The 13,892-nt window shown below is 53.3% G+C and overlaps 1 protein-coding gene across 1 annotated transcript in view; it reads right to left on the bottom strand.

Annotated features, from left to right (window-relative positions):
• Positions 1 to 13,892, bottom strand: part of MECP2 (methyl-CpG binding protein 2) — a 56,681-nt gene that overhangs the window by 2,965 nt on the left and 39,824 nt on the right. The window contains exons 2-3 of the mRNA XM_077769612.1: positions 1,867 to 2,217; positions 5 to 693 (exon numbers count right to left, since the gene is read on the bottom strand). Coding sequence (XP_077625738.1) covers positions 5 to 693; positions 1,867 to 2,217 — 1,040 coding nt within the window. The remainder of the gene's footprint in view (positions 1 to 4; positions 694 to 1,866; positions 2,218 to 13,892) is intronic.

Genomic DNA, 13,892 nt, shown 5'->3' on the forward strand with positions numbered 1-13,892 from the left:
GTGCCGCCGCGCCCCTTGGGGCTGCTCTCCTTGCTTTTCCGCCCGGGACTCTTGCAGGTCTTCAGTCCCTTTCCGCTCTTCTCGCCGAGGGTGGACACGAGCAGGGGCTTCACCACCTCCTTCACCTCGATGCTGACGGCCTCCCGGGTCTTGCGCTTCTTGATGGGGAGCACAGTCTCCTGCACGGACCGGATGGAAGACTCCTTCACCGCTTTCTTCTTGGCCTCCGCGGTGGCAGCCGCCACTACACTGCCTGGCTTTCGGCCCCGCTTCTTGGGGATGGCCTGGGGGTCAGCCTCGGCTTTTCGCTTCCTGCCGGGCCGTTTGATAACCATGACCTGGGCGGACGTGGTGGCCCCACCCCCTTCGGCCTTGCCCCCCGGTGAAGGCTGAAAAGGCATCTTGACGAGCAGCTTCCCAGGGCTTTTCTCCAGGACCCTTTTCACCTGCACACCCTCTGATGCTGCCGCCTTGGGTCTCGCACTGCCGCTCCCCTTGGGGCGTCCCCGGCCTCTGCCAGTTCCTGGAGCTTTGGGAGATTTGGGCTTCTTAGGTGGTTTCTGCTCTCGCCGGGAGGGGCTCCCTCTCCCAGTTACCGTGAAGTCAAAATCATTAGGGTCCAGGGAGGTGTCGCCTACCTTTTCGAAGTACGCAATCAACTCCACTTTAGAGCGAAAGGCTTTTCCCTGGGGACTGTGGGAACAAACGGAGAGACACAAAGGATGATTAGAAGCTTCCCCAGTAATGTCAGATATGGGGCAGAGCAGGAGGCGGTGAACACTCTCCAACGGGACGCTCTGCCGCTAGGGCCTGCCTGGTGGTACTACTAAGCGAGGGTCCACTCACATTAGAGAAAAGCCAAAACGGGTTAAAAGAGAGGGGTGCAGCCACAGCCACACATGACATGGTCCGGTCGCTGGGTGGTGGCGGCCACCGTGAGGGCATGCTCCAATGACAGAAAAGCTCGGTGCTGGCTGCTCTCTAGCTGTTGCCTAGACACGCCTGAGGGTCTGTCTGCCACCAAGCCCCTTCCTCTGGCCCCCAAGGGGCCCCACCTAGGGAGCCTCTCAAGCCACCAGGCTGGGGCCCGTTCTGCCAGCCGGGGCCTGGGCTCAGTCAGTAAGAGCACTCCTCTGTCTGAACCTGGGCGTGCTGCTTAGCTTCTCTGGGATCAGTTTCCTCATCTGTCAATGGGATAATGCTTTGCTCACCCTTCTCAGAGTTGTTGGGATCAAATGAGGTTGTCTGCAAATGTCCTTCAAAGACTGCTAACCTTTTCTGGATCATCTAAGGGCCAGAACTCAAATGCACTACTTATTCAGTCTTCCCCTGAGGCTCTGGTTTGGAATTACTCTGTTTCAACAGAAAATGCCCAAGGACCAGCCCAACGCCGGACAAACATACAAAGGACAGCTGGAAAGGCACATGGTGCTCATTTGTGTCTCTCCCCGGAGGCCCTGTCAGAGCGCCCAGCTTTCCTGATGTGGTCTGCAGTGCGGACCGAACCCCATGAGCTCTGACCTTCACTGTGGCCCTGGGCACGCCCTACTGCGACACCATCACCAGACGAGACCTCAAGGGCTGGTGAGGTAGAGTCACGCCCTGCTACTGTGCGCACGTCTCACTCGGGGGCAGTGATCTCTGGCCACAGTCATTCCAAACCTACCTGGTTGGGCCTGCAAGTGGTGTTCATTAGGGACGTCCCCCCAGATCCACGACAGGCTTATGCACACATACTTCCCGGATCGACAAGCAACAAAGAGCTTCCCCCCGAAGGGGGCCCCAGGAGTTTCTGAGCACCTGTCCCCGACCTCCTGCCTACTCAGCCTTCCCTGCTCTGTGGATACAGAAGCCACCCTTACTTACTTGATCAAATACACATCATACTTCCCAGCGGAGCGGCCGGACTTCCTTTGTTTAAGCTTTCGGGTCCAACCTTCAGGGAGAGTGGGGTCATCATACATGGGTCCCCGGTCACGAATGATGGAGCGCCGCTGTTTGGGGGAGGCAGAAGCTTCTGGGACGGCGGGGGCTGTGCCTGGCCCTTCTGAGGTCTCCGCTTTGCCTGCCTCTGCTGGCTCAGCAGAGTGGTGGGCTGGTGGCTGCAGGGGCTCATGCTTGCCCTCTTTGTCTTCTTTCTTATCCTTCTTCACCTTTTTAAACTTCAGGGGTTTGTCCTTGAGGCCCTGGAGATCCTGGTCTTCTGACTTTTCTTCCCTGAAGTGTTAAATAAGCATGTAAGTATCATAGGGAACACACACCAGTTTGTAGAAAGAGTGAGCAGTGGCAGGCTTGGAGCATCCCAGCCCGAGTAGGGCTCTGAGAGACAGGGCTGCCCGGCCGCTGCTCGCTCAGATCTCGATGCCCTTCCCCGTCACAGATTTCCTTAGGGGCTTTGGGCTTTGGGGTTTGCCCCAGCTGCCTGTGACCACTCTGAGTCCTTCTGCCCCAAGTCCCACCCCTAGCATGCAGGACACTGAACAGCCTATACAGGTGGCATTTTTCTGGATAGAAACACCATGTGGCTTCTTAGTACAGTGCCTTGGAAGAGGCCACTTTACAAGCTGTGCCCAAGGGCCTCTGGGCTTGCTGGTTGACAAAAGGCCCTTCACTGCTGGAGAGGGAGCTGCCTACCCCCAAAACGTGGGCCGGGCTTTCTTTGAGAAGGCCGGGCTTGGGTGTTACTACGGCTTCTGTATTTTAGGTTTTCTCCAACGTGTGCTTGATAAAAAGCTGTTGTGGGGCACAGGATGCCTCACTGATGGTAACACAGCCTAGCACTACCCCCTGGGGAGGGGGCGCATAGCACAGTGCTGTGGACAGAACACGTGGGTCTGGAGCCAGCCAACCTGAGCTCAAATCCTGACTTTGCAGTTTCTAAACATGGGCCTGAGCAAGTGACCTCAACATCCCGTGCCTCAGTTTTCTCATCTTGACAATAGGTACCGACACCCCAGACGGAGAGAGATTACAAAGGCACTATAATAAAGAGCGGCCAACTCGGGCAATCAGAANACGTGACCGCCTCAGCCTCCACCAGCGACCACGACCACCGGAAGGGAAGAGCGAAGACAGGCGCAGAAGAGCGCCCTCCCCGCTCCGGGGCCCGCGCCTTCCCACTTTTTCACCCCGACAGAGCAGCTCCTCCCCTATATTTCGGGTCCACCTGGCAGGGTCCCTTCCTTTTGTGTGTGGACCCTGGAATCGGAGCCTGGCCACGATGCTCTTGGGCGGCGGTACGAGCGCAGGAATACGACCCGGTCCCGGGAGTCTTGGGAGGAACTGTGGGCTCGGAACCAGCTGTCTGCCAGTCTCTCAGCAATTCATTCTAGGAAAGAATTGGACTATTCCTGTCCTCAGTATCTCAGCCCTAGAGCTGCCCTGTCCCACACGGCTTGTGTCAGCACTGGTCACTGCCTCACGGCGGGTCTACCCCAAGCAACACCCCGCCTTGTTCACACTGGGGAGACCCCAGTGAAGGCACTGTGGTGTGCACTGGAAACCAGACTCAAATGATGCGGGGAAGTTGCCAAAGGCACGTCAGCATCAAGACTCGGCACCATTAGGACATGGCTTTTCTGAACAGCTCAGGTCAGGGGTGGGGAGACAGACTCACCCCTGCGTTCTTCCCTATCCTGGGTCTTCTCTAGCAGTTCAGGGCTCTGAGCCTGGCTCTCATGGTCACCCTGATTCAGTCCAAGGCCCGTAGGAGACTTTTTCTTGCTGAAAAGTGAGGTCCCTAGCCTGTTGCAGCACAGAGCTTAGTTTTCCATTTTCACAGTCTTAGCTTCCCCGAAGGAAATGAGGAAGAACCCTGGGAAGCTGGGTGTGGCCTGCAGCCTGTCATCGTCATCGCAGAGGGGAGAAGGGGAGCTTGCCAGCAGCGGAGTGGTGGACGGACTGGGACAGTCACTGCCACGCAGTCTACAGGGGCGCCGCTGAAGGCCAGGGCTGCTCCCTGGCACCAGGACAGTCCTGGAGTCAGAGGCCAGCACCTGTGGGAAAGGTCTGGCTTCTTCAGGATGCTCCCGTATATGCCCCAAATAGTATAACCACCATGAGGTCAAGTACAAACCACATGTCCCAAGAATGCCTCTTAGATACAATCAAGGGTGTCAATGCCATCAATGGCAATCCCTTCTAGAACTCTACCCTAAAGAGACACTCCCAGAAATGCAAAACCATAGGTGTAGGATGTTACTAGTAATGGCGTTACTGTTCCTGGCCTGATACTGCAGACACCTCGAGAGCTGCCAGCAAGGACCTGAGGGGTGGACAACACCATGCCCGTGGCGCGGAGAGGGTGGAAGAAGAGCACCTGCGGACCACCTACAGATCACAGGCCACCTGTCGTGTGAGCCACAAGGGAAGAAGCGCTTCCCAGTCCCCGGGCAGGTGGGGGTGAGGAAGTGGAGGCATAAGGTAAGACCTCTCTGAGTCATGTACGAGCTTACGTAACCAAAATGAAAATGAAAAGGTGACAAAACCCTACTATATTGAATACAAACACAAACAAATGAATTTAACTGTGTATCAAACTGACAACATACCACAGAGAAAAGATTTATTTCAAGTATCTCTGACCACAGTGCTCTGCACGTCCTTGATGGGACATATCTAAGACCCAATGAGACACCCCAGGGGCAGGGAACATACCCAGTGTCCATGGAGGGAACGAGGCTGGCCCCCAGGAGAAGCGGGTCGTTGTGGTGCTGAGGTGGCCTGTGGGGGTGGAAAGGCAGGGGAGTGCTTAAAAGGAGAAAGGGAAAGTCAAAGGGCACAGGGGCTGGCTGGAAGGGCTCCTTGCACTAGACGACACTGTGACAAGGGGAGTATCCAAAAGAACAAACTGACTGGGACACAATGAGGGACCAGAGAGAGAAGAGCCTATAGGAAGCAAGGGGGCAAGTCATATGGCTGTAGTGCAGAAGAAAGAAATTTCTGGGCAGCAGGGAGGTCTCAAGAGAGATGTGGAGGCCTTTGTCAGGTTGCTCCTGGGAAGCCCTGGCTGGGGGATGGGACGAGGGTGCTTATCTTCAGAGGATCACTCTACTTCCGGGCCAGAGCCGACTGCTGCGAGGCCAGAGAGGAAAGCAGGGAGGACCCGTGAGAAGCCTGTGTCTTTTTCTGTTGTTTGTTTATTTTTGAGACAGAAACAAGAGTGTGAGCAGGGGAGGGACAGAGAGAAAGGGAGACACAGAATCCGAAGCAGGTTCTAGGCTCCGAGCTGTCAGCTGAGCCTGACCTGGGGCTCGAACCCATGAACTGAGTGATCATGACCTAAGCTGAAGTCGGATGCTCAACTGACTGGGCCATCCAGGTACCCCAAGAAGCCTGCCTCTTGCAGTATCTTTTTGTGGCCCAGGGTGCGGATAGCAGAGGATTTGGGATGTGATCAGGAGGTGGAGTGACAGTGCTGACAGACAGGCTGGTGTGGGGGAGGGGAGGGGATGAATTAAGGACCACAGCCGATGCCTAGGAGCATGGTGGTGCCACTGACTGAGGACAGGAAATCCTGGGCCAGGATCAGGGGGTTGGAGCCACCTTGATGGCTGGAGGTTCAAGGAGAGAAGAATGTAGCTCTTTGGTACTAGTCACAGAGGGGAGACCCAGCTGTCCCCAGACTCTGACTTGGGCCTAAGAGAACTGTTTGGGATTTTTAAAAAAGCTTTTTATTGTGATAAAACATTTATAACATAAAATTTACCTTTTAAATCCTATGTAAACGCATAATAAACAAACTATTTTTTTAAAAGTAGGTTTCATGCCCAGCCCCAGTGGGGGGGCTTGAACTCAGGACCCTGGGGTCAAGACCTGAGCAGAGATCAAGAGTTGGACACTTAACTGACTGAACCACCCAGGCACCCCATAAAAGAACTTTTAATAGCAACCCAAGATGAGGAATGAAATGGCCTCTAACTCCATCTGTAATATTTTAGTTATTTTTGAAAAATGTTTATTTTTGAGGGGCAGGAGGAGAGGGAGAGAGAGAGAGGATGTACCTGCAAGCAGGGAAAGGGCAGAGAGAGGAAAACAGAGGATCTGAAGCAGGATCTGTGCTTGCAGCAGAGAACCTGAAGCAGGGGCTCGAACCCAGAAACTGTGAGATCATGACCTGAGCCAAACTTGGACACTTAATCAACTGAGCCACCCCGGCGCCCCTATTTTACTTCTTTTAAACTGAAATTACGTGAAGCAGCTATGACAATACGGTGATTTTTAATTCTGTGCAGTGAGGTGCACTCGGGTGTTGGTTACTTTAGTTTGACTGCTACTTCTCTACAAAAACAAATGACAAAAGCCCACAAAGAAGCCTGGAAGCCACTCCACTGGGCGTGGACTGGAGGTAAAAATGGAAAACAAGTAACCCACCTGCCCAGTCTTAGGGAGCCCCAACTCCTGAAGGCTTCCCCTCCAGGGGCTTATGAGTTTGTTGAAACACACTTTTTCAGACACCAAACAGCCCTCTTCATTGTCCCTTGAGTCAGACCACATATATATGCATGCGCACACACAACCTTGAGGTATGAGAACTGAGCGAGCACCTAGTTCTCAAGTTCATATATTCTGGAGTTGAGAGTATCCTCAGAAAAGCCACCCATCCAACTCTTCAGTGTTGCAGATGCAAAGGAAGTCCAACCACACAAGGGAACTCATCTGAGGTCACACGTGAAGTGACATGTGTTCATGAACCGCCCTTGCCCTGAGCCAGACTCTGCCAGAGGATGGGATGCCAGGGCAGAACGAACATCATTCTTTGGTCTTTAAGAGCCCTCAGTTCAGTCAGGGGGACAAAGAAGTAACAAAAAATGAGTGACAGCCTTCCCTGTTCCAGGCACAGGGGCAGCTCAGAGATGGGCATTTCCCGGAGGAGGAAGGCCTGAGCTGGGTTTCAGGGCTGATGGGGCTCCACCGGCTGGCAAGGAGGGCTCAGGACAGCAGTGACAGCAGCCAGTGATAGCAACAGCCCCGTCCCTAGGAGGAGGTGCGACCAACGATGCCTTCCCTGTGTGACCAGTGGCTCTGGACTGGCCCCTCTCCCATCTTCTTCTGGGCTCAGTTAAGATGGCACTTCTGAGAAGCTTTCCCTGCTCCTGCACACCCCCCCACCATCTCATGAGCAACAGNCACCACTATGTAGGTCAACTGCCCCCACCCCCACCCCGCCCCGTGACAGTGTGTGCCTTCTTAACTGTCACCTCTCCACGTGATGCACAGGGCCAGGCACAGGAGTGCCAAGTGACAATCACAACCTAGATGCTGTACTACCTAGGCTTCTTTTGGTGGCCATATCCCTTTGACGACCCACAGCTTTGAAGAGCACAGGCTAGCTTAGAACCCAAAGCAGGCACGCTCTGAGTAAGTGAATAAACGATGAGTTTGGGTGCTACTGTAGCCTGCTGAGCGCTGGTGGGTTTGGGCTGGCAGGAGAGGAGGCTGGGGCGGTCAGTGGGGGCCTGGGAGCACAAGCAGTGACAGTCTATGGTGACAGGGAGGGTAGGGTCACAGGGGCAGTGGTGTGCAGGATAGCTACACGGGGAGGACAGGCTCTAGGCTTCAGAGGATCAGCATCAGGTCTGCAGGACTCCTCCTGTGCGAACTATGAAAAATGCTAGACCGAACATCTTCTAGAAGGTACTATAGAAGACACTTTAAAAAGTTTGACCTGCACTCACAAGCTGGTGAAAAAGCAAGGAATACACAGTTTAAAGAGTAAGGGAAGGAAGGCAGGGGATCCTGATGTATGGAGAAATCGGGCAGGCACCCCCTTAACAAGTGATCAAACTGAACACCACAGACCATGGCAGAAGCCGTGCGTGAGGACCGCCAGCACTGTCCCATTCTGCCAGAAGGGCTGACTGAGCTCAGCAGGAAACAAGTGGAAGAGTCCAAAGGGATGGGCATTCCGGCCAACTGTGGGCCCGGACTCTTCAGAAGTGTCTGTGGCACAGAAGACAAAGCTCACGAGCTGCTCCCAGCTCCAGAGGACGGCGCCAGGCAACAAGCAGTGCGGCTCCGGGTTCAAGGGCACTAAGCGGGCCGCGACGGGGCGTGGGGGAATGGGAGACGGCCCCGCGTGCTCTCGGCAGCGTGGTGCGGCAGCCGGGACTTGGGGACATGCATGGCACCGACGGGGCAGCATGGCTGAGAAGGGGTGTGCGGACGACGTCCATGTTACTGGAAGCTGTGCTGGTCGACAGCAATGTCCCGAAGTGGTTTCGGGCGAGCTTTCTAACAATCAAAGGGAACACTGTCACATTACACAAACACATGAAGAGGGACAGCTGGAATCCTTGTGGAAGTGCCTTCGCTTAGTGGCTCAAAGGCCCACGACGTTTCCCACGGTGTTCTGCTCTATACGGTGAAGCTGTGAGTGTGAATGAAGGGAAGGTGTCAAGGGAGTTTCCTGTGTTAAAAAAAATCCTCATGTGGAAAGCAGCACAGATCTGGAGGTTACAGCGACAAGGGTTGGCTGACGGCAATGCTGGGCACCAACGCCGACGGAGACCTTGGTGTGCCCTGGTGTTCTGCCTTTTAATGAAAATTTTAACCAGAATCATCCCTGGTTTTGTTATCGAGTTCTGGTTACCAAATCGCATAGGTGTGGCGTGGTCTACCCCACCCATTTTCCCATAACAACTCTCTTTATCATGTCATTTGTAGAACACGGGATTTTTCAGAAATGCACATATCACACTGAAACACAAAGACCTTCACTAACCTTAAGTATCAATGAAGCATGAAAAGCTCTTGAGTAATAAAACATCATCTAGTAATTTTGCTGCTAGGACGCTAACATCAGATCTAATCTTTTCTCCGATCGAGCGAAGGAAAATCAGAGTTTAGGAATCTCGTTTTCCAGGCAAAGCACTGTATCCCAAGGGGTGTGATGGACAGAGGCGCCTGTACGCTCATAACGAACAGAACCTACAGGAATCCTGCAGAAGGCAGCCCTGGGAAGCTGTACCTGGCGCTCACGTGACCCCAGGCTCCTGTACGCAACAGGGCTGCCGGTGACCAAGACACAGCTGGCAGGCGCAGCTGGCCCAACGACTCTGCCTGAGGAGGGACTACTCACTCCCACTTCCCGAGGCTTTCAGATTAAAAAAGAAAAAGAGGCTGCGAAGCCAGGTGAAAGCAGCAGCTGAAAGCTGTTTTTCACTTGAATTGGAATTCAACGCCCTCCTAAGGGAGCTCCAGGGAAACTTCCAGAGGCCCAGTAACATCCTGGCCCAATCTCAAGTCATGTTCGCATGAAGCCAATGTCAGGATATAGCATTTCTCAGCACCTTTCATTTCTAGTCACCCGTTCCCCTGAGTTGCAGATGGAGCCCAAGCACCACAGGGAAGCCGTGACCACTAAGGGCCAGGGGGTGCGACGCCCCAGGCGACCGGTCAGGGAGCAGAGGAGACAGAGACGGCCCTCCTGCAGTGGCCCTTCTGTCCCGCGGCATCCTTCACTTGGTGCCTCCAATCCTTCCTACCTTCGGTCTGAGCTGCCGAATCTCAGCAGCAAGGAGGCTTCTCTGCGCAGACTGATACAGGCAACGGCACTCTGAGACGCCAGCTTCAGCCCCCTTAGAGATCTGAGAAGAGTCACATGGGCCCTGGAAGACAGTCTCAGTGGTGTCCGGGGAGCCAAAGGGCAAATGGGGTTCCGCTCAAAGGCTATAGCTGGAGAACCTGAAGTTCAGCGGCTCTGAATCCAGTTTTCAGAAGATGCAAGAGAAACTATGTTTTGAACAGCTAAACAAAATACAGCTCTTCACAGTCAACGGGGGAGTCTTCCCCAGATGAAGGCCCCCGGGGCCGCACACTAGACCTCCTCGTAGCACGAGCCCACCACCCGCGGGCAGAGAAATGCAGGGCTCCATGAACACTGCTGCTGCGGATACCAGGCAGGCAGCTCCTCAGAAGGCTAAACATGCAGTTCCCATAGGGCCCAGCCATTCCACTCTAGGTGCGGACCCAAGAGAGCTGAAAACAGAGACCGGAAGAGATATTTATACGCCCACGTTCACAGCAGCACGATTCACAGTAGCTCAACGGTAGAAGCAACGCACATGTCCACTGGCAGATGGACGGGTCAGCAAAATGCGGTCTATCCATACCATACAATGGAATGTCATTCGGCCTTTAAAAAGGAGATTGTGGGGCGCCTGGGTGGCTCAGTCGGTTAAAGTGTCTGACTTCGGCTCAGGTCATGATCTCACGGTTCGTGGGTTTGAGCCCCACGTCGGGCTCTGTACTGACAGCCAGCTCGGAGCCTGGAGCCTGCTTCAGATTCTGTCTCCCTCTCTCTCTGGCCCTCCCCTGCTCACACTGTCTCTCTCTCTCTCTCAGAAATAAATAAATAAAACATTAAAAAAAAAAAAGGAGATTGTGACACATGGATGAACCTTGGGGACACTGTGGTGAGTGAAATAAGCCAGTCATAGAAAGACAAATACTATACAAGTCCATGTATATGAAATGCTTAGAACAGGTAAATGCAGAGACAGAGACAGAAAGTAGATTAGTCACTACCAAAGGCTGGGAGCAGTAGGTAATAGGGAGTGACTCCTCAGGTAGGGTCTTTTAGGGGGGATAAAAAATGTTCTGGGACCAGACAGGTGATGCCTGCAGAACACTGAATGCACTAAATGCCACTGAATTGTACACGTTAAATGGGTGAATTCCATGGTATGTGAATTATAGCCCAATTTTTACAACACCCCACTAAAACGATAGCTGGCTTTGCCTATTACCCCACATCGTAAAGGCAGGTTTTCTGACGCCCGAGCAGGACTCTGGACCTGCAGCTGTCTCCGAGCAACCTTGGCCGGCCGCTGAGGAAGAGGCCAGCACGGAACCAAGGCATTTAGGCACGTCGAAGGTTGTTGGCTAAATATTCTGAAGGTGTTTGATCTTTTTTTTTTTTATTATTGTGGTAAAACACACGTAACATAAAATTTACCATTAGCAGCACTTAGTACATTCACAGTGTTGTGCAACCTTCACCACTATCTAGTCTCAGAACATTCCATCACCCCCTGAGGAAGCCCCACACCCATTACGCATCATCCCCCAGGTCCCTTACTCCCGGCACTTGGCAACTACCGATGTGCTTTCTGTCTCTATGGATTTACCTGTTCTGGACATTTCACACAGTTGGAGCTACACAGCATACGGCCGCCCTTCTGCTCAGCATGGTTTCTGGGCCCATCCACGCTGCAGTACGTCTCAGGACTTGATCCCCCTTGAGGGCCAAGTCTCATTCCATTGTATGGGAATGCCACACTTTGCGTACCCCATATGTCTGCTGATGAACACACGGGCTGTTTCCACCTTGTGATGCTATGACATTTGCATATGAATTTTTATATGGGTACATGTTTTCAATTCTCTTGGGTCTATACCTAGAGTGGAAATACTGGGTCCTGTGCCAATTCTACGTTTAACCTTTTGAGGAACTGCCGGGCTGTTTTCCACAGGGTTTCCTCTGGAGTTGATGACAATGGTCTGGAACTAGACAGGAGTAAAGTAGGGCAGCAGAAACTGCTTCCACTCTGGAATGCCTAGCAGGTGGGGGCAAGCTCTAAACAGAAGTCGTCACAGCGAGACCGCTGGGAGTGGCATGGGGGAAGGTGTCATCTCACCGGCTCACTCATTTAGTAGCTAACATCCTTCAAGCCCCTTCTAGGTACTGAGGATGAGCTGTGCTAGGGCTGGGGGTGCTACAGCAAAAGACAAGCTTTCTACCTGCATCCATTTCTCCTCTTTCTCCTGGTGCCGACCATCTTCTAAGCAGATGGTCCCGAAATCAGGAGTGTTGTGAAAGGGGAGACCCTGGGAGGGAGGGGAAGAACTCCAGAATATGGATGGAATGGCAACACTATGACCCGAGGATGTGAGCCTGCTGGCGGTGGGGGGAGGACAGGGTCCGAGGTGGTAGAGCTGGTGGATCAGGACCGAAAACCAAGCAGGGTGGCTTCACCAGCAGCTGTCCCCATGAGGGCAACCGTCTAGGGAGCTGGCCAGAGGAGATAAGGACAGGAGAAAACCAAGAACCCAATCCTCATTACTGATGTTTCTACTATTTTGTCTCTTCCCCTGGAAAGCTCATATTGTTTGAATTTGCTCTCCATTCTCCAGCTTCCACATCTTGCAACTTCTCTTCCATCGTGCTCCCCAGTGCCTCTGCTCCTACATGCTGCAGGGTGCTCACGGTGACCCTCTGCACGAGTGGCTGGACCCTGGGCCTCCAGTGGCCCCATGACAAGTATCTAGTCTTTAAAAAAATTTTTTTAATGTTTATTTTTGAGAGAGAGAGAGAGGGACAGAGTGAAAGGGGCAGAGACAGAGGGAGACACAGAATCTGAAGACAGGCTCCAGGCTCCAAGCTGTCAGCACAGAGCCTGATGCGGGGCTCGAACCCACAAACTGCGAGATCATGACCTGAGCTGAAGCCGGATGCTTAACTGACTGAGCCACCCAGGTGCCCCAACAATATCCAGTCTTCACACAGCAGCAGCCAGTCTGCACACACTGTCACACTGTCCCCAGCAGTGCATTCCCACAGCTACTTCTTCCCCCACCTCTCTGTTCATACTGTTTTCGTCTTACTTTTGTATACTTTAAGTTTGACAGACTTTTATCAGAATGTTGGCTGCTTTTGTTGAAGAATAGAATATCTGCCAAAATAAATTTTCAAAAGAAGCAATATACGTTTGGGGGTAAAAAGGGCAGAAAGGAGGGCTCCAGTAACGGATGAGAGAACTCTACCTAAGAGCCAGCTCACTGCTTTTCTCATTGTGCATCTCACTAGGGTAGGTCACGTCCTATCTGCATGCCTGACAACCTTCTTTTTCCCAGTGATGACATCTGAGCCCACCAAAATGGCCAGCAAAATAGAAAACAGAAGGGAAACCTGTCTATCAGTGTTGGCAGAGAAGGGGGCCAGCAGCGGCTGAGGTACCCTGAGGGACTGGCAGATGCGACGCCGACTGCTCTGGCCAAGGAAGGTACTGCTTGCACGGCTCTGCCCTGCTCAGATACAGGGGTGCAGGACGGACTGGCCATGGAGGTTTGCACACAGGGTTCCCCAACAGCCCTAGGAAGTCTTCAAGGTCAGAACAACAGGGCCTCGGAGGCAGGCTGGCTCAAGTGCAGTTTGCTGGGGGCAAATGGAAGGGCCTGAAATACCATTAGTGCCTTACACGGAAAGGTAATAGGCTGCGGGGTTTCCCCGGGCTCTGCAGGGAAGGGCCGCAGTGACCCTGCACTGCTGGAACGCCCAGAAAGAGACACACAGATGCGGATGGAGGTCCCACCTTTCCCAGCAACCTCCCCAGTGGTAGCCTGGGCCCCCACCCTACACTGACCCTGGCTTTGGATAATAGGGGTTCAAAGTCATGGGGAACCAGGGGGCAAGCAGCAGGGACTAAACCTCTATCCCACAAACAACTCTGGGTACTGGCTAAAAAAGTAACACACCTGGTGACAAGAAAAATTCCAGCAAATTCAGTCACTTCCCTGTGTCTAAACACTAACCAGGGAGAAAATACAATGGGAAGACTGAATACTATTCTTCCAGTCCAGAGCCCACCGGAACTCCCTTCTTGGAGCCTGGCATTTACCTGGAACGAGCACCTGTGAACAGCCAGAGCAAGTACAGGGGACGGGGCTGGGACTTGCTTCCTGTGACCACCGCATCACCATACCACACCACAGGATCAAGTCCACGTGGATTAGAGAATTAGCGTCAAATGGCTGGTTACAACAGACTTGCTCTCTCCCAATCTCGAATAAAACCATGGAGAAACAAAGGTGGGAGTAGGGGTGAAGGGAAGACTCCATCGAACAAAGGAAAGGGACAGAAAACCTGCCAGGCAGGCAGCCTCGGACGGGGG

This window comes from Crocuta crocuta, unplaced genomic scaffold (assembly GCF_008692635.1).
Source record: "Crocuta crocuta isolate KB4526 unplaced genomic scaffold, BGI_CrCroc_1.0 scaffold978, whole genome shotgun sequence".
Taxonomy (NCBI): domain Eukaryota; kingdom Metazoa; phylum Chordata; class Mammalia; order Carnivora; family Hyaenidae; genus Crocuta; species Crocuta crocuta.